We start from the raw sequence: 19,747 nt of genomic DNA on the forward strand, positions 1-19,747 counted from the left end.
TCCATGATTCAGATTTCATATTCCTTTGACCTCTGATAAATACCTGTGCCTTCATCTTCTCAGGGACCAAACTCTGCAATTCATTGAATCAAATTCCACCAAATGTGTGGTGGTATTTGAATCCGTGTCTCCAAAGCCTGGGCTCCAGATCTGTCATTCAGTAAGTTAACACTCGCTCTTGAGTTTTACTAAAAGTGAAATGGAAAGAAACTGGTGGTATTCTGCGACGTAAGAAGTCATGGTTAATTAAGTTCTACCCTGGCCTTCAGAGTATTCAAGTCAACACATTAGTAAAAACGAGATAACACGGTGTGAAGCTGGATGAACACAGCAGGCCAAGCAGCATCAGTGGAGCAGGAACGTTTGACGTTTCGGGTCGAGACTCTTCTTCAGAATGCATTTCTGTGTTCATCCAGCTTCACACAGTGTTATCTCAGATTGTCCAGCATCGGCAGTTCTTGCTATATCTGTAACGTGAGAAAAAATGCTGCTGCAAAGTAACTTTTTGTTCATTAATGAATGAAGATGTCATCTCCTATGTTGCTGCAGTGGTTCCTGTAGATGGGCCCATGGCTGTATTTGAGTTTGACTATCAATTAAACTGCAAAGCTGAAAGAAATGCTTTGTTCTTTTATTTTCAGCAAATGCATCTCTTTATGTGCAGGTGGCTAACTAATATAATGTTAATAGTTTTAACATTATTTTAAGAAAATGTTTACATCCCTAAAATATACTTCGGGTTTGCCAATTTTCCTGGAGAAAAACTACTGCCCTGTTAAACCATAGAATGCAGCTGTTGCCCCTTTTTTTTCTGAAATAGACTTGAACATGACAAAATTGTTGATGTGTTTGGCATGAATTGTTATTTGATCCTAATTTTTGCCAAGTTTACTGTTTCTCTTTTCAGTGAATCCGTGACTCATGTTGTGTCTGAGAATAACTCTGGTGATGAGGTGTTAGAATTGCTGGATAAACAGAGTGGAATTTGCAGAGCGGCTTTGGTAGATATCACATGGTTTACTGAAAGTATGGGAGCAGGCAAACCCTTGGAAGTAGAAAATCGTCATCGGCTTCAGGTATTTTGATACAGATCTGAATAGTGAGCACCTCTTGACAAATGAGTGTGAAACACACATAAAGAAAAGTCTCAGGAAATACTTGCAAATGAAGTGAGTCTTCATCGATGATGTCTTGTGGTTGTTTTATGCACAGTTTAGTTTGCTAAAATTCAAGATTTATTGTTTCCCTTACACTTATAGGGAGAGAGATCCTTTTTACGAAGAAACGTGTTGCGTTATGAAATGACCGTATGAGTCAGAAGTAGGACTATACAATGTCCACTGGGTCTGCTCTGCCATTGAGTAAAATCATGGTGATCTAATTGTGGCATTCACTCCACTTTTTTGCTTCTTTCTAACATCTTTGGACTTCCTTCAGTTCAAAAATCAATCTGACTCAGCCTTGAGTAGTCTGTGAAGCAGCCTCCACGACTGTCTGGGCAAGTGAATTTCAAAGTGGAGTAACCCTCTACACTACACAGCAGCTGTGACCTCAGCCACATCCTGTGTACTTGGGGCAAGATTTTCCCTCCTTTCATACTCCATCCTCCCTGCACCACGGACCAATCTTCAATTTCCGTTCCCGATGACATGCTGTTAGCTGCATGCTCATTCACAAAGCTTCCAAACTGTGATTGAAAAGTGTAAATAGATAACATAGAGACACAGAAAATAGGAGCAGGAGGAAGCTCCTGACACCCTTTACCAATCAGTATGGTCATGGCTGATCCTCTGTGTCACTGTCACCCTCACCTTCTATCCCCACACTATGTGATTGGCTGGAAATGTATGTGTTTCCTTGCTGGACATTTTCAGTGACTTGATCTTGACAGCCTTCTGTGATGGAGATTCCCACAAGTTCATTGTCCTATGAATGAAGGAAGTTTTCCTCACCTTGGTCCTAAAGAGTCCACTGTGAATCCTGTGACAATGAGCCCTCGTTCTGGACTCTTACTGTCCCCGCTTCTACAAGCATTTCAAATATCGTTGGCTGAAACAGAATGTTTTTGGTCGGGGAATGATGTGATCATGAGAAAATCGAGCAACAGTTTTTGTACCTTGACACAAAACAAGGGTCAGAGATTTTGACGGGGATGGGGGGGTGGGTGAAGGGCTCAGTTGCTCAGAAACAGACAAATGACAGCTTCTGTGAGAAGCAGAGCAAAAGTCACTTTTTTTTCACGAAATGCATGTGATGTAGTTGAATCTTAACCGTCCGCTGAACAATTGGGGATGGGCAATATATGCTGGTTGGTCAGCAAGATGCTCCCCTCCCATGATTGAAGAACACACTATGCTGGTGGGATCTGGTTCTCTGCTTGAAGAAACAGGAGTTGTGAAGCTTTACCGAACCAATATTGAATGAGACAGAAAGCAGGAAACCAAGGGCTGGTTCATTGAACATGTGTTGTAGGGACTATGTAGCTAGTTACAATTAAAGAAGTTCCAAATATTTGGGCATGCTCAGCATGGTTTTGTGAGAAGGACATCTGTTAGACTGATGTATAAGAGCTTTTTCAACGATAAGATATGCTTTGGATAAAGGGGAACTGGTAGATCTACTGTACATGTAGATTTCCAGAAGGCATTTCACAAGATAATGCATGAAAACTTATTGTGGAAAGTGAAAGCACATGGTGTGAGAGGTCATATGTCGATATGGTAGATGAGTTGCTGGTTCACAGGAAGTACTAAGCGCAAATAGATCTTTTCGGTTGCCAAGATGTCCTGAGAGGTATGCTATGGTGCTCAGTGCAAGGACTTCAGTTTACAACTTATAGAAATTACTTGGATGAAGGGACAAAATGGAGCGTTACTAAATTTGCTGACCACACAAAGATATGTCAGGACATTGCTTGTGAAAAGGACATAGGAAGGTTAAAGATTGTTCAGGACCAGACCAAATGCCCTTCAAATAGCTCAAGGAGATAGACTAGACCCTAACTTTTATCCTATTTAAAGGCAAGTTTCAGGTGCTGTGTTCCATATGTAATTTGATTGCTCATACTGCTCACCTTTAAGCAAAACACACTTTTATTCTTATCCCAGTTAAAATGCAAGCAAAAGAAAGAATTGGGTATACCTTGAACTCTATTGGAAAACTTAACAGAACGATCGATTAATTAACTCCTGAACAGCAACTCTTCAGAGATGGTAGCATTCTGATAAACCTCGACAAAGGCAAATTCAGTGAAATAGATTGTCTGAAATGTGATGTTTCTCCAGTCCAGGAGACAGAAACGTGAAAATAAAATTCTGGCAGAGAGAGAATTCTAGCTTTTTGCTGTGGCAGAGAGACGCGTGCACCTACAACAGGTTTGAAGCCAATGTCAAACCCTCAACAACTGAAAGATAAATTAAAACCCTGATTTTGTGGGACCTTACTCAACCCATTCACGCTACTTGTATTGTTCTAATTTCAAAAAAAAACCCAGGGCTTCATAAGCTGTTTACTTTATTGGCTTGGAAGAGATAGCTCAATGCTTCTGTCTCAACCTCTCTCTGTTTTTAAAAAAACACAGGAAAACATACACCTCTTATAGGCATAGTATTGTCACAAGATATTGACAGTTTACGTGGGTGGGCAGAAAAGTGTGAAAATGTGAATTTGTCCATTTTGGCAGGAAGGCTAAGAAGAGGTGTGTTATCGAAATAATTAGATATAGCAGAGCTCTGAAAAACAGAGAATCTGGCAGTAAAAATGCATGATTCAAAAAAGGTTGGTATGAATGTTCAGCAAGTAACTAGAAACCTAATGGAATGTCATCGTTTCATAAGGAGAACTAATTTTTAAAGTAGGAAGGTTTTCTTCAGCTGTACACTGGATTATTCACTTAAATAGACATCTGGTGTTTCTGTTTCTGGAGTGTTCTGCACAGGTTTGGCCACCATATTTAATGAAGGATATCAATGCATTGGAGGCAGTTAAGAGAAGGTTTACTGAACTAATACCTGGAATGAGTGGATTGTCTCAAGGAGAAAAGTCGGACAGTCTTGTCCAGCATTCGCAGAAATTTGGACTTGATTGAAATATGTCAAATCTTGATCGGTTTTGACAGGAAATGTGTGGAGAGGATGTTTACTCTTGTGAGAATTGAGGACTAGCAAGCACTTCAAAACTCAGGGATTGCCCATTTAAAGCAGAGATCCTTTCTCTTGAAAAGCTGGTGTAAGCAAAGTGATTCTTTTTAGAACAGAGTTAGATAGATTCTTGTAAATGTGGATGGTTATTGGGGGAGGTGGGAACTTGGATTTTAATTTTCAGTCACATCTGCCATGATTCTAGTGCATGGCCAAACAGTTTGGAGGGTCTGAATCATCACATCTTGCTCATTCATCGTATCTCTCTGTGTGAAATCCAGAGTGAGCTTTCTTGCTGTAAATTGGTTCAGGAATACGCAGAAGACTGAGTGAAATAGCTTTTAAAGGATATTGGAATATGAGTCCCAGCATGGCAGGGATTCTCCTGAAAATTTAGGAGGAGCTGAGGCTGCGCTGTGGGTGGGAATGGGGTTTGGGCCTGTGGGGGGAGATTGGTATATAGTACCAATATGTCACAAGGTCTTTTGGTTGGGTTCATTCATCGGGATGAACCTTTAGTTTAGTTTGGGGTATTAGTTGCCTGCTAAACAATTGGTAGCCATGTTGGATTTTTATCACAGTAGAAACCTTAACAGGTGAAACATTGTCCTGTGATATTTTGTTTAAGTCATTGGGAATTGAGTCTCTTAATATCCAGTGGGATTGTGACAGTAGTTGGCATGTGTTTCGTGAGGAACATAAAACAATTTATTGGGGACACATTGCACTCGTTTGGGGAGTTTACGCACACATTGGTCATACCAAGTTTCGGACATGGTTAATATGAGTGGAGGTACTGTTGGAATCAAAGCAATTAAATAAATAGTTTACCAATTCATAAAAATGTTAAACTTGCAGTTGTCCATTGAAGACCACCCTTCCCCAAAGGGTTTGCTGTTAACTGCAGTCAGGTGGGAAGAATGTCTGTTTGTTAGTCTTTCTGAGTTTTGAATAAGGCTGACAAATGAATCTTCAACAATGGTTTGAGGTATTGTGGTTACTTCAGAACAGAATGACTGACTTTAAAAAGGGTTTTAGTCTGTCATCAGAAGGATGTCACCTTCAATTTATTTCCATCACGCAGAAACGCTACTTAATTTGTCTAATATGATAAGTTTTTGGTGACTAAATGTAGAACAAAAAGTGTTACAGAGAGTGTCTGGAGCTGGTCAAAACACTGTCCTCTTGTGTTTGATTTTAGGTGAAGACAGCTGCTGATGGTGGCCCCATTGGCATTCCTATTTCACAGTACGCCTGTCAAAGAAGGACTACACTGGATAATAAAAATAGTTTATTTACGGTAATAATCATGGACAACTCCTTCACTGCCCCAAACCTCAAATATGTTGTATTGATTACTGTGAAGTAAGTTGAAACTCTTTGTCATGCCCAACCTCATGACTTCTGGCTAAACGAAAGCACAAATTGCTGAACAATCTCAACAGATTTGGTCAACGTCTGTGACGAGAGAAACAGTTCATATTTGAAGTCCAGTGACTCTTCTTCAGACCCCTGGCTGTACTAAGTGAGAGGCACATTGTTTCTGGTGGTTGCATTTCTTCACTACTTGACGACACTGTTAGAACGTGCATGTGTATATACAAGTCAGTTGAGTTGAGCTTTGCACCATGAATATAATGACTTGGACCATTCTGGACTCTGTTCAGAAGAGAAGAATGGCTGTTTCAGAAGGGTGTGGTGGGAGAAAGGAAAATTCCTGGCTCTCGGACCTTACTGTATGAGCGGCACAATAATAATTTTTAACGATACTGGAGATGAATTTGTCGTCTGTAAAGTTAAGGCAATTAGCCATGTTGAATTGTGTACTCTAAAAGAGATGCATCTGAGTGGATTGAGATTGGATGACCGATCATGTTTTTGCCTAGGAAGCTTTGAAGGTACTTGCCGAAAATGCACAGTTATGTGAGAATGAAGGACGATACTTAGCATTCACAAGAGCATCTTCTATTCTGAAGTCATTGCCCTATAGTGTAACCAAAATAGATGATCTCCAAGGGATTCCCAGTCTTGGAGAACATTGCAAAAAAGTGATTCAGGTAAAAGCACGACAAATTGTTTTTCTGGTCTGGTTCTTCTGGCCAACCAGGACGTAGTTAGTTTTTCCAACGTGTTCGATTTATATGATTGATTTTGATGCAGCCCTTCAATTTAAATACATGAACATTTCTTTCCCCTTGGCTGCAGGACATCCTTGAAGATGGAATCTGCAGGGAAGTTGAGGAGTTAATCCAAAATGAAAGATATCAAACATTAAAGGTGAGTCTCACTTTTTCATATCCTCATGTCAGATGATGTTTGCTGAATAAAAATCTCTCAGATGTGACGATTGAGCAAACAGCAGCTGTCTTGTGTTAGAACAATGGGAGCAAGACATCTCCAAGTGATCTCAGTCAGTTTGATACAAACTCACTGACTATTCTCATTTTGATCTGAGCATTGGAGGTTCAGTTATTTATCATGTTGAAGGCTGAGTTGAAAAAGGTTTTGATTCAGAAGAAGGTGAATAGATAACCGGAGCCAGGCAGTCAGGAAAGCTGAGTTGAGGCCACCATCAGATGAGCCATGTACTTTATGAATGTCAGAGCAGATTGAATACAATCTCCTGCTTCATCTTTTTGTGTTTTTATGTTTCTTTTGTATGTGCAGTTTCCAATGTTGCAAAAGTGGTTACGTTTTCAGACATATATTTCCTTGGTTTAAAGAGAGTGTCCTGAGGTCACAAAAGGTGCAATATGTCAAAAGGGTGAGTTCAGTTTCAGTTCTGGCTGTGATCCTTCATGGATGTCTGCCTCCTTCCTTTTTCTCACTTCTTATGAAGTGGTGCCCATCAGTGTATAACCACTTGTCTCTCTAATAAAAAGAGATGCTTGGACTCCTTGATGGGCTATGGTAAAGTTCTTGGTTTACTTTATATTTGAAAAGAGCAACACACTGCACAGGAGGTAACAAGGTGCAGAGCTGGATGAATACAGCAGGCCAAGCAGCACCAGAGGAGCAGGAAAGCTGGCGTTTTGGGCCTAGATCCTTCTTCAGAAATGAAAGAGCTGTCCAGGAGCTGTCCTGCTGCTTCTGTCCAGAAATGATAACTCTGTCTGGTTCCTATGGTTTGTAAGTGTAGTTTCCGGTTTTGCAGCGATTTACCAGTATCTTTGGCGTTGGTGTGAAGACAGCTGATAAGTGGTACAGAGAGGGACTGCGAACTCTGCATGAACTGAGAGCATCAAAAATACTACTCACAAAAGAACAAGGAGCAGGTAATGAAGTTGTGGACAAAACAATAATTTAACTTGTTGCCTTTTAAGTTGTTCACTTTTCTCAAGGTCGTGCATAATTGTTTCGTCTATCTGGTAAATTGTAACTGTGTTCCCAGCAAGAATCTGTTTCATCAGGACAGACAGGAGGGAAAAAAGGAATTGAATGCAAGTTGGGACATTTTACAGTCCATTTTACTGACATTTTCTAGAAGGTAAATTATGCGCTTGTGAACTCCGTGCAATTCTAGTATACTTTAAATTTACACTTGTGGTGCACTTCTCTTGCCTTTTCCTGAACTTGGCAACTTTTCTCTACATTTTTGGAATGAGTGACTTTTGCTTCAGTTTCGTTCAATAGATGCCAGCAGTGCTTTGTTAGAATGTGCCAAAATTCAGCCCAGTTATGAGAGTAAATTTGCTGCTCTTTTTGGAGAGCATTACAGGCAAAATTGAGCCTGTGTGTAAATTATATTCACAAAGGTACACATTTGAATAGGACTGAGTTGATTGTCTCAGACTTTATAAAATACCTTTAGTCTGTTGGACTCTGCTAAATGCTTTTGATGGTGAAAATCCAAAATTGATCAAGAATTTTGAGAACATATTTCTCAATCTCAGCAAGATGGGGACTGAGTCTCAAAATCCCTAACATTAACCGTAGGGTGTGGCATTACAGAATTACGTTGAAATGGCTGCAGCTCTCAAACCTTATAGTATGGAGAAGTTAGCTCAGATTCATGGGATTATAGGGTACAAACGCTGAAAGTCTGGATGAGGTTGCTGAAGTTGGGTGAAATGAACTAGAGGTTTTTGAGTTGAAGACAGGGATTTTACAATGTGTGTTCTTGGAAGTAAGTATTGAAGATAGAGGAAGGGAGAGTTTATAGTGACTTAACGGAGTGTCCCGACTTCAATCAGAATTGAGATTTGCAAATTGAGTATTGCTTGGAGTCAAAGCATGAATAAGTTTGGACCTCGTTAATTTGCATTCAGAGGCTTTTTGGAAAGGGCAGCACCAAAAAGTGCACTTTAATGGAACCTGTCACACAGAAAAACACAGTCGTAATCAGGCTCCGATCAACACAGATAGTTTCATGTCCAGGAGAGCAACCTTGGATCAGTCGTCACATTTTTTCTGTCTCTTTAGCGATGTTCCATAGATAGTTAACAAAGATTGAAACTGAGCTGGAGCCAAAGCAAGTGATGGCTAAATAAGGTTAGATTGAGCAACGTGGTTATCGAAAGAGTGGACAGGCATGGATGGAGACACTGAGAGATTAAAGGAAGGGATGCAGTTCCAACCATACCAAATCATCCCGTGGCAAAGTGAGTTGTGGCATGAGAGGCTGGAAGTAAGCCGTGTAGATTTCACAGAAGGTGATAGGGCTGGATGAGTGGAATCAGAATCCCTCCAGTGTGGAAGCAGGCCATTCGTCCCATGGAGTCAACACTGTTCCTTTGAAGAACATCCCACCAGACTCTCACCCTGTAACCCTGCATTTTCCTCCGGCTTATCCACCTTGCCTGCACATCTCTGGACACGACGAGGAAATTTATTTGGGCAATACGTTTCAACAAGAGGACTGAAAGTTTGGCTTTAGTATGGTAGGGGAATGGAAGAGTGAAATCAAAGTGGCTAAAAGGCACATGGAAATATTATGCAATATTATTTTCATCCATTGAAGATGCCCTGCAATGTAGCTGTCACTTATGATGCTCCTAACTACCAATGTTTGTCAATAAGGAGTTGGAAAAAGGCTCTGGAGTGAAAACAAGAAATTCTATTTAAAAAAAACTTGATTTCAATAATATTTCAAAAATACTTGGAATCCCCTGCAAAGTATGTACCTGTTTTTGAATAAAAGTTTCTTTTGTTTTACAGGCTTACTTTATTATGAAGACCTCATTGTCCCAGTAACAAGGACAGAGGCAGATTCAATCAGGAAAATCGTTGAAGGAGCTGTACACAGATTTCTACCTGCTGCAGTTGTCAAGTTAACTGGTGGTTTTCGAAGGTTAGAGCACCAGTTTTCCATTTTATCATTTAGTTCTGAAAACTTAAGCTCATCTTTGTAAAAGCCTGAAACTACTGAGAAGAGTTAAGACAAAAGAATGTTGAAATTGTTGAGAAATCTAGGTGACAAGCCAAGGCTCTTAAAGCGGGATTGGAAACAAGGGAAGGGACAAGGTAAATTAGTAACGAGATTTCAGGTTTGTGAATTTTTTTTAAAGAGTAGTGGCATTGACAGATTTGAAAGACTTGTTATAATTATTTGTCCATCTGGAGCAAAATGGAAAATTTTTTTCTTTGGTTCAAAATTTTTGGCTGAAACTGGGCTTTAGCACGAGTACTTTAATTGCAAGTCAGACGTTATCCCACAAATTCAAGAAAGTCAGGAGCAGAGCTGAGTATGGTGGCCATTACCAAGGAGAAAGTGCTAGAAAAACTGAATGGCCTGAAGGTGGATAAATCACCTGGACCAGGTAGACTACACCCCAGAGTTCTAAAGGAGATAGCTGAAGAGATACTGGATGCGTTAGTGGTGATCTTTCAGGAATCACTAGAGTCAGGGAGGGTCCCAGAGGACTGAAAAATCGCTAATGTGACACCCCTGTTTAAAAAGGGATTAAGGCGAAAGACGGAAAATTATAGGCCGATCAGCCTAACCTCAGCGGTGGGTAAGATTTTGGAGTCCATTGTAAAGGATGAGATTTCTGAATATTTGCAAGTGTATGGAAAAATAGGTCAGCACAGCTTCATCAAGGGGAGGTCATTCCTGAAAAATCTCTGGAATTCTTTGAGGACGTAACGAGCAGGGGAGACAAAGGACAGCCAATGCATGTTATCTACCTGGACTTCAAGAAGGCCTTTGACAAGGTGCCGCGCATGAGGCTGCTGAGTAAGATAAGGGCCCATGGTGTTAGAGGCAAGGTGCCAGCATGGATAGAAGATTGGCTGTCTGGCAGAAAGCAGAGAGTGGGAATAAAAGGGTCATTTTCAGAATGGCAGCCGGTGACAAGTGGTGTTTCGCAAAGGTCAGTGTTGGGGCCACAACTTTTCACTTTATACCTTAATGATCTAAATGAAGGAACTATGGGCATTCTGGCTAAGTTGTCAGATGATATGAAGATAGGCAGAGGGATAGATAGTATTGAGGAGGTGGGGAGGCTGTGGCAGGATTTGGACAGGTTAGGAAAGTGGGCAAAGAAGTGGCAGATGGAGTACAGTGTGGGAAAGTGTGAGGTCGTGCACTTCAGTAAGAAGAATAAAAGCATGGGCTATTTTCAAAATGGGGAGAAAAATTCAGAAGTCTGAACTGCAAAGAGACTCGGGAGTTCTTGTCCAGGATTCTCTCAAGGTAAACTTGCAGGCTGAGTCAGTAGCCAGGAAGGCAAATGCAATGTTGGCATTTATTTTGAGAGGACTTGAATATAAAAGCAGCGATGTCCTACTGAGGCTTTATAAGGCTCTGGTCGGGCCACATTTGGAGTATTGTGTGCAGTTTTGGGCCCTATATCTCAGGAAAGATGCACTGGCCCTGGAGCGGGTTCACGAGAATGGTCCCCGGAATGAAAAGCTTAACAGGAATGTTTGAGGACTCTGCGTCTATACTCATTGGAGTTCAGAAGGATTAGGGAGGATCAAATTGGAACTTACAGGATACTGAATGGCTTGGACAGAGTGGATGTTGGGAAGATGTTTCTATTGGTAAGGGAGACGAGGACCTGAGGGCACAGCCTTAGAGTAAAGGGAAACCTTTTGGAACAGAGATAAGGAGAATCTTCAGCCTCGGAAGGTTGTGGAGGCCAGGTGATTGAGATAGATTCTTGATTGTAAAGGGCATCAAGGGTTACAGGGAGAAAGCGGGAGAGTGGGGTTAAGAAACTTATTAGCCATGATTGGATGGCAGAGCAGTCTCGATGGGCTGAACGGCCTAATTTCTGCTGTTATGTCTTCTTGAGTTTCCTAGTGGAAAAGCAGAAGTCTGCAGGTCCTGAAAATCTGAAGTAAAATCAAAAAATGCTGAATGTACTCAACAGGTTAGGCAGCATTTGTGGAAAGAGAAATATACTCCACATTGCAGATCAATGACCTTGCATGAGAATTGGGAAAAGTTACAGATGCAGTCGTGTTTGAGCAAGGGGTGGAAGGAACAAGGACAATGGAAGGTTTCTGTTGGGGATGCCAGAGAAGCTAGACTGAGAAATAGAAGAGTGAGTCTTACAGGACTGAGTAAAATGCTACCAATAAGGAAAGAAACAGAACTTAGTTCAATTTAATGTAATGTATTCACTGTTCACAATGTCATCTCCTTGACATTGGGGCTATCAAATGCAGATTGGGTGAGCACTTTTGCAGGTTGAATGGTGATGTTCTCCATTGTGACCTTGAACTTCTAGTCACTTGTTATATTAATTCTACACCTTACCCTCATTCTGACATCTTGGTCCATGTCTTGCTGTTGGTAAAGCTCAATGTAAACTTGAGGAATCAGACCCTAAATTTTAATTGAGCTCTTTCAACCTTCTGGGCTCACCAATTAATTGAACAATTAGAGATGGCGGAGTTGGATACAACAGCAGTGTTTGAGAGGCATCTTGGCAGATACATGAATGGGCAGGGAAAAGAAGAATGCATAGAGGCAGTTTAGAGAGGTGACATGTGTCAGTACAGTCTGGGTGGTCTGACGGGCTTGTTTCTGTGCTGCACTGTATTGTGCTTTGTTCTAATGTCTGACTGTAAACTCTCCCTCTTCGGTTTGTTTGTGTCTCTCTGCAGGTTTCAGATTTTCTTATTTTACGCTTTCAGACAACAGCAGTCTTGCTCTTAGCACTTTTGTTTGATTGTTTGTTTGTTTGTTTGTTTGTTGTTTTTGTCATGCCACTGTTCCTTTGTCATCAGATTGTCACCACAACTGTTAAATGGGAACCAAACACTAGTGCATTAATCTGACCCGAAAGACATGCATTTGAAAACACCATGTATGTCAGTCTTTTTTTTACACTGTATTCCTGCAGCATCCCCGAGAGAGGGATTTTCCCATTTATTTTGAAGACCTTGTTTTCTTGTTAATGGCTTGTGTTCATGTCTGTAAACATTGTGATTTTCAGAGGAAAGGAGTATGGTCATGATGTTGACTTTCTCATAACTCACCAAGAAGAAGGCAAGGAACAGGGTCTTCTTTACCAAGTGATTAACTGGATGGCTGCCCAGGTATGAATTGGATATAATTAATTGCAGCAGTTCCCAAAAGATAGCTTAGACTCAGTCCCCTCAACTTGGAAGTAACTCAGCTGATGTGATATGTGTTGTCCTCGGTATGCCAACTGAGTGCGTAAATTAATTCCAAGATGCTAATCAACCGAAGCAGTTACTATCTCAGTTTCTCTTTTAAGACCAAGCATAACAGCAAGCTAAGGCTGTTCTAGTCAGATTGACAAGGACTCGGAATAATGTGACACAACATATCACAAGCTGCTCAACCTGAGAAATGACGCTTGTCTATTTTATACCATGGTCGCAGTCAAACCAGATGACATTTGAGTTTTCCATTCAGAATGGTTCTGTCCTGTCTCATGGGTGGACAATTGATTAGGAATCTTTTACAATTTGCCATATGATGCTGGCCAAAAAGGGAAGTCTGTGGTCAGCCATGTAATGGGAAATGGGTATTGTTAGAGCAAGAGGTGGATTTCTTGGAAAAGGTGAGCTTGGAAAATACGATGAGCAGCCATAGAAGAAACCTAGTATCTGATGAATTTCAAGGCTATTTGGAGACTAAATCTAAGAATTCTGCCTTGGGTTCCTGACATTTTTTAGAAGCAGTTTAATTGCACCAGAGAAACAGATTTGGGAAGTTGGCTAAATCCACACATTGACATTTTGCCAAAAACAATCTTGACTGTTTGTCTCTTTCTGGATACAGTCAGATGCTGGAGAATCTGAGATAACAAGGTGTAGAGCTGGATGAACACAGCAGGCCAAGCAGCGTCAGAGGAGCAGGAAGGCTGACGTTACGGGCCTAGAAGGGTCTAGGCCCGAAACGTCAGCTTTCCTGCTCCTCTGATGCTGCTAGGCCTGCTGTGTTCATCCAGCTCTACACCTTGTTATCCTGGATACAGTCAGTTCCTTTTTGATTTGTAGTTTTAGATTGATTGGCTGTATCTCTGGATGTTGTCTGTTGATTATATATTGTCTCTCTGTCTTTTCCACTGGCTAGTAAAGAAGAACTCAAAGCATGGGGTATAGAAACAACTGAGGTTCCAGTACTCACCGTAGCCCATGATCTTTGGTGTCCCCTGATGACGTGTGTTCATGCCCCACTGTCCACATCCACGTCTGTACCCCATTCTCAATCCGAACCAAAATGTGACATATTTGGCATGTTGTTTGACTTTAGCTGAGCCTCACATTGGCCATTCTACATATCACTATTGCGTTGTACTCGAGTGCCCTTCCTAAATGTAAGTGTGTTCAAACCTCAGCTAACACAAATTTGGTCCTTTTACAGAACACTCTCCTTGCTGACCAATAGTTTGACTCACATTACATTCTCTAAGTCCTGAATCCATGGTTGAATCTGTTCGAAGACTGCCAAACAGACCACCTTCCATGAGCTCTTTCAGTTGCGAATTGCCAGAAAAATGCAGAAAACACCAATTCCACTGCTTCTCTCAGATCAGATGGGCAGTTTTTGTAGTCTAATGATATAATGATCGGGGAACTGCTTAACCCCCTTGCAGAATGTTCCCCAGCCCATTTTTATGTTAAAAGAACAGCACGCAAAAGAAAAAGGCTCTTGTGAACATGTGGATCATCAGAACATGTGGATCATTAGAACATGGAGAGTTTTAAGTGAGAAAGGATGAGTCCAGGTTGAGTTGAAGTTTGAAGTTTGAAAAATAAGATTTCCAGTTTTAATCCATCTGTTGAGGCTGTCAGTGAATCAGGGACTGGAACTGAAATGAACTGAAGCATCTGAGTGCCCAGTCAATCTCTTCCAATAAGGAGGCTGAATGTGAAATCGTCATTTGATCTTTTCAACTTCAGCTATGTCTGTTCAAGTTGTGAAGAGCTGAATTCCTGTATATCTACCTTGTGGACCACCCTCCCTTCATGGGAAACCCCACCAATCGGGGTCACCCCAGCCCAAAGCTTTCCCACAAGAACTCTGCTGATAGCTTTGTTACACTTCCAGTCACAGAAGCTGGGCGTTTTGTTTTTCATGTGCTTTTCTGAGACTATTTTGAGGTTAAAAATCATTATTAAAAATTCAAAGACTTAATGCGACCTTGGCGAAAACCAGGTCATAGAAAGTGGTCCTTCTAAACTGGCTGAGGAGAATTTTTGGTAAATAGTAAGTGAGTTGTTCCTGGCATAATGAATGTACTTGGAAGAAATTTACCTTGCAGTCCTCAGTAAAAGAGGACAGATTATTTCTGTGGGGAGAGTAGAAGTTTAGTTACAACGTTATTTTCCAAATATTTTAGGGTATGATATTATATGATGACATCACAGACAGCAAGGACCAAAAATGGAAGAACAAGGAGCCTGAGATATTTGATAGTTTTGCCAAGTGTTTTTTGATCTTCAAACTGCAGAAGGATGTGGTAAATGTTCTACGTCCGAACACAGCAGGTGATCACGACCCTTTGGCAAAGGAAATTGGGCATGGTGGCCGTGCAGAAACATGTGAGCGTGCAACTTATGCCGCAGTGAAGGTTAAAGACTGGAAGGCTGTCAGAGTGGATCTGGTCACCGCACCCTTCGGCCAGTATGCCTATGCCTTATTAGGATGGACAGGCTCACAGGTAAGTAGAATCATCAGCAGCAAGATCTTTTTGTACAACAATTAAACTCAAAATGTAATGATGAAAAATCTAAATGTTAGAGCTGACCAATTTAGAAATTGACCAGGACTGGCTAACATTTGGATCAATTCATTTTGTGGCTTGAGTTTGAAAACAGTCTGTCTGTCTGTCTTTTCTTTACAAACACTGTTACATGTGCTCTCAGTTTCCAGTATCTTCAGTTTGACGATCTGTAAGGTGGAATGTGAAGAGATTTTGTTTGTACAGAGTCCCATGGATAATAATATTGAAGCTGTTGATCAGCTGAGAAAAGATGCTTCTTATTCTCAAGATTTTGTTTTTAGACTCAATATTTTTGGGTTCAAGCCCTGATAGGGCTTGATGTACATAATTTAGGTTGATGGTGAAATAACTACCTTTTTCAGACAGGTTTTTTTGGTACACCATTAACAAAACAGGACCATCTGCACCTGTTTGTTGAAACTCTGACAATTTTCTGATGCATGTTTAATAAGTGCTGCTTCTCCCAATTTACCTGCCCAACTCCCCTCACACTTATCACACTGCAAGTGAATAGTTAATTTTGGCTCACAAAACAAAAGTAATAAGTTGGTTTTGCAATGTATCGGAGACTGTGAAAAAGTGGTACACAACAGAAGATTTTTGGCTGTCGTACGGTTAGTTAACATTAGAGGCATAAAGGTCATTACACACAGAGGTAAGGATTTCCCCAGTTCAGTGGGAAAGTGCTCATGATTGTTCAGACTTTGTCACAATCTCCATACATTTGCCACTGGCTCCACTCCGGCCATAAGGCTGAACCAAGTCGTTTCCAATATCTGCATCTTATTCAACCTTGAATTTCAACGTAATATTCTGTTTATCAGAAAAGCGACTGACTTCCACTTGACTGTTGCAAGTGGCTGCAAGTTCCGTTGCAATTTGTCTGTTCTAAACACAAAATGCATACTGTTCAAAGTAGACTCAATGTGCACTTTAGTGAGTTGCCTGTGAGCCGCTGACCCTGGAATGTCCAGTCTCTACGGTTGGTTCAGCACACTGGCAAAACTACCTGTGTCTATCCATGAATAATATGCGCAATTCCTGCGTAAGGTGTGCTGAGATGAATGTGTGGGCTTAGCTTGCCAATCTCCAATTAGCCCCCAGTGTATTCGCCTTTGAGTGAATTTTGGCAAGGTACCTGACAACCATCAGAATTCAAGACTGGCATGCATCAAGGGCTTGAGATCACGAAGCAGAGAAAGTTGATTCACTCCACTGGTAGTGGGAGAGAGGGGTGGGCAGAACACTAGTGTTAGAAAGGTGGAAGCCAAGGAGAGAGGGGTTTGCATTTGAGGGGTGGTGTTGGGAAGGGTGTAAACACCTTGCAAATTCCAAGGAGAGAAAAAATGATTCAATAGACAATAGGTGCTGGAGTAGGCCGTTCGGCCCTTCGAGCCAGCACCACCATTCATTATGATCATGGCTGATCATCCACAATCAGTATCGTGTTCCTGTCTTATCCCCATAACCCTTGATTCCACTATCTTTAAGAGCTCAATCTATCTCTTTCTTGAAAGTATCCAGAGAGTTGGCCTCCACTGCCTCCTGGGACACAGCATTCCATATATCCACCACTCTCTGAAGAAGTTTTTCCTCAACTCTGTTCTAAATGGCCTACCCCTTATTTTTAAACCGTGTCCTCTTGTTCTGGACTCACCCATCAGCGGAAACGTGCTTCCTGCCTCCAGAGTATCCAATCCCTTAATAATCTTATACGCCTCAATCAGATCCCCTTTCATCCTCCTAAACTGAAGTGTATACGAGCCCAGTCGCTCCAATCTTTCAACGTATGATAGTCCCTCCATTCCGGGAATTGACCTCGTGAACCTAGACTGCACTCCCTCAAAAAGGGAATCTATTCCTTATGACTTTGTTTAAATAACTCTTTGTTTCTTGTTTATTTTTGTTGCATTCTGTAGCTGTTTGAACGAGACCTAAGAAGATATGCCAAGCACTTCAAACATATGAGTTTGAGCAGCCATTCTTTATTTGACAATGAACAGGTAGGAAGAAATTGAATTCCTTGCCTCTGCATCTTCCAAAAAATCTTCAAGTCAAATCCGTGGTTATCCCTGAAATGCTGTGACTGTTCAATCAGCGGAGACTTGTTGGGTTGAATCGCCCCCTTCCGTGTTTTCTGATTCTCAGTGATACCATGTCATAGTATTCCATAGAACCAAAGTAAAGTTTGGTAAAGAGGCCATTCAACCATTGTGTCCATGCTGTTTGTGGCAAGCATCTGTCTTTCCTAATGTTACCTTGTACACCCTAGTAGACAGCTTGGCGCATTGGAGCAATTCAGGTGCATATTCAGCATCCTTTTAAATCAATTGAAGGCTTCCATCTCAACAGGCGGCAAATTCTGGGCTGCAAAGGATGAATAGATAATTGCTCACATCACCTCTAATCCTTCCACCAATCACTTTAAATCTATGTCCCGCAGTAATTGGCCACACACCTAAGGGTAACAGGTCTCTCTCTATTCTGTCTAAGCCCTTCATTGTTTGTGAAGCTGTCAATTTTACAGCAATACTTGCTGACATAATCGAGTGTTACTGTAAGGCAGTCAATATTCCAATCTGTTAAACAGGCCTGTTCAACTCGGAAAGGAAACACTCCATCCTGGCCAAAGGAATTAACCAACAAAATAATCCAATCTATACAGAACTCCAGTTTTGAAAACTAATTGTTGCTTTTATAGGTATCACTGTTCATTCAATGACTGGTTCAAAATTCTGATATTCTTCCTGAATAAAACAGCAGGTGTTCAGGAAGGCAGCTCAGTACTACCTTGTCAAAGGCAGTTCGCAGGTGATCCTTAGACCCTAACAAGAAATATTTCTCAAAAATCTCCTGTAAATGCCAATAATTTTCCAACAGGTGATAGTTCTAGTATCATGGATTTCCTTGATAAATTGTGCAGTGATTGAAGTGACATTCGGTGAGTGTGTTGTACGTTTTTTTTGTGTAACTTTTTAAAAAGCATAGTTTGCTGTTGTGAGTTGCTCACTACGACAGCTGGTAGCACTTTTGACTTTGTCAGAAGTTAACTGGAAAGTTGCATTCTAGGAACATGAGCACATGATCCAGGCTGTGCTGCAATGAGGGAGTGTTGCATGTACAGATGTAACGATCATGTAAATGATGGCACCTCTAAAGAATGAAACAGGACATGGTCCACAGACAAAAACAGCCAATACAATATTTCAGGACTGTTTCTCCCCAGTATTGTGTGTTAATGATAGAGTAGACTGGAGTTTGTATTAAACTATTAATGCAAATCAACATTAGTGGAGGACAGACTGACTCCTGCTTCCTGCTTTGGGAAGTGAATGTTGAGAAATATACTAGGAGGGGTGCAATCTTCAACCACTGAACTGTCTGCTGTCTTTGATAAGCCTAAAACATTGACCTGATTTGGAAGAACAGGGGAGTTATTCCTCGCGTCCTGGTTAAAAATATCTTGCTTAGTCAGCAGTGCAAAATAGAGATTATCTGTTCTGAGCAGATTTCTGATTGAGGGATCTTGCTGTGCAGTGCCAACATTATCCCAGTGACTGCACTTGATTAACTGAAGTGTTTGGGACACCCTGAGGTTGTGAAATGAACCAGAGAAATGCCAGTCTTTCTTTTCTTCCTCATTGCAGAAAAAGTTTTTGTCAGCTGCTACAGAAGAAGAGATCTTTGCACATTTGGGATTGGATTATATCCCACCTGAAGAAAGGAATGCGTGATGGGCTGAGTTCAAGTCATCAGAGTCCCGAGAGTAAACAGTGAGGACAACTTCACTGATCTCTCTGACAAATGCACATTGCAAATTTGTAACTGGACATTTAAAACCAAGTAAAAATTGGTCATTCACCTGTGTTTGGTTTTATATGGCTAGCGCACATCTCCCGTCTGATATTTTGTAGAATTGGTGAGTTCCATTTTGATCAATTTAGTATCCTTTCACATGTTTCTGTCATGCATCCATATACTCAGCTGTTGGCTGATCCAAACTCTTTATGAATCAGAACCTCTGTTTTTGTGTCAGAAGCCGTGAATTAACATCCCACTCCAGTGACTTGAGCACAAAATCTTAGCTGCTACTTTTTTGAGATAAGAATTTAAGCATCTGCCCTCTCTGGTGTACGTTAACAACCTCCAAGTTGGAAAAAGAAGATGGTAGCTTTGCTTGATGACATTGTAAATCTTGATCTGAAATTACTATCACTGAACAAAATAAATATCTTGGATTTCTTTGCAATTATTTTTGTAATGAATTTCCTGTATAAGTCATGACAGTTGAGGAACTTTATTGACTGGCCACAGGTTTGGAGCCTGTGAAAGAAGCCATACCAATGTAATATCTTAACTGTATAGTCATAGAGTGACATGGAACCTGAACAATCCAGTGATGATACGATCACAGCCACTATTCTCTTGTTCGCACTCCCGTGTCTGAAGTGATGCTAG

At 41.0% G+C, this 19,747-nt stretch overlaps 1 protein-coding gene across 3 annotated transcripts in view; it reads left to right on the forward strand.

The window, feature by feature from the left end:
- The window catches only part of polm (polymerase (DNA directed), mu), a 28,244-nt gene extending 8,706 nt beyond the window's left edge, over positions 1 to 19,538 (forward strand). For 2 of the 3 annotated variants that reach the window (XM_048522753.2, XM_048522755.2), the window contains exons 3-12: positions 908 to 1,076; positions 5,341 to 5,439; positions 6,026 to 6,196; positions 6,345 to 6,416; positions 7,294 to 7,414; positions 9,297 to 9,429; positions 12,527 to 12,629; positions 14,906 to 15,226; positions 17,209 to 17,292; positions 18,937 to 19,538. In XM_048522753.2, coding sequence (XP_048378710.1) covers positions 908 to 1,076; positions 5,341 to 5,439; positions 6,026 to 6,196; positions 6,345 to 6,416; positions 7,294 to 7,414; positions 9,297 to 9,429; positions 12,527 to 12,629; positions 14,906 to 15,226; positions 17,209 to 17,292; positions 18,937 to 19,023 — 1,360 coding nt within the window. In that variant the 3' untranslated portion in view covers positions 19,024 to 19,538. The remainder of the gene's footprint in view (positions 1 to 907; positions 1,077 to 5,340; positions 5,440 to 6,025; positions 6,197 to 6,344; positions 6,417 to 7,293; positions 7,415 to 9,296; positions 9,430 to 12,526; positions 12,630 to 14,905; positions 15,227 to 17,208; positions 17,293 to 18,936) is intronic. The other variant, XM_048522756.2, reaches the window with a different exon arrangement.
- Positions 19,539 to 19,747: the final 209 nt, after the last annotated feature.

Source organism: Stegostoma tigrinum, chromosome 40 (assembly GCF_030684315.1).
Source record: "Stegostoma tigrinum isolate sSteTig4 chromosome 40, sSteTig4.hap1, whole genome shotgun sequence".
NCBI lineage: Eukaryota > Metazoa > Chordata > Chondrichthyes > Orectolobiformes > Stegostomatidae > Stegostoma > Stegostoma tigrinum.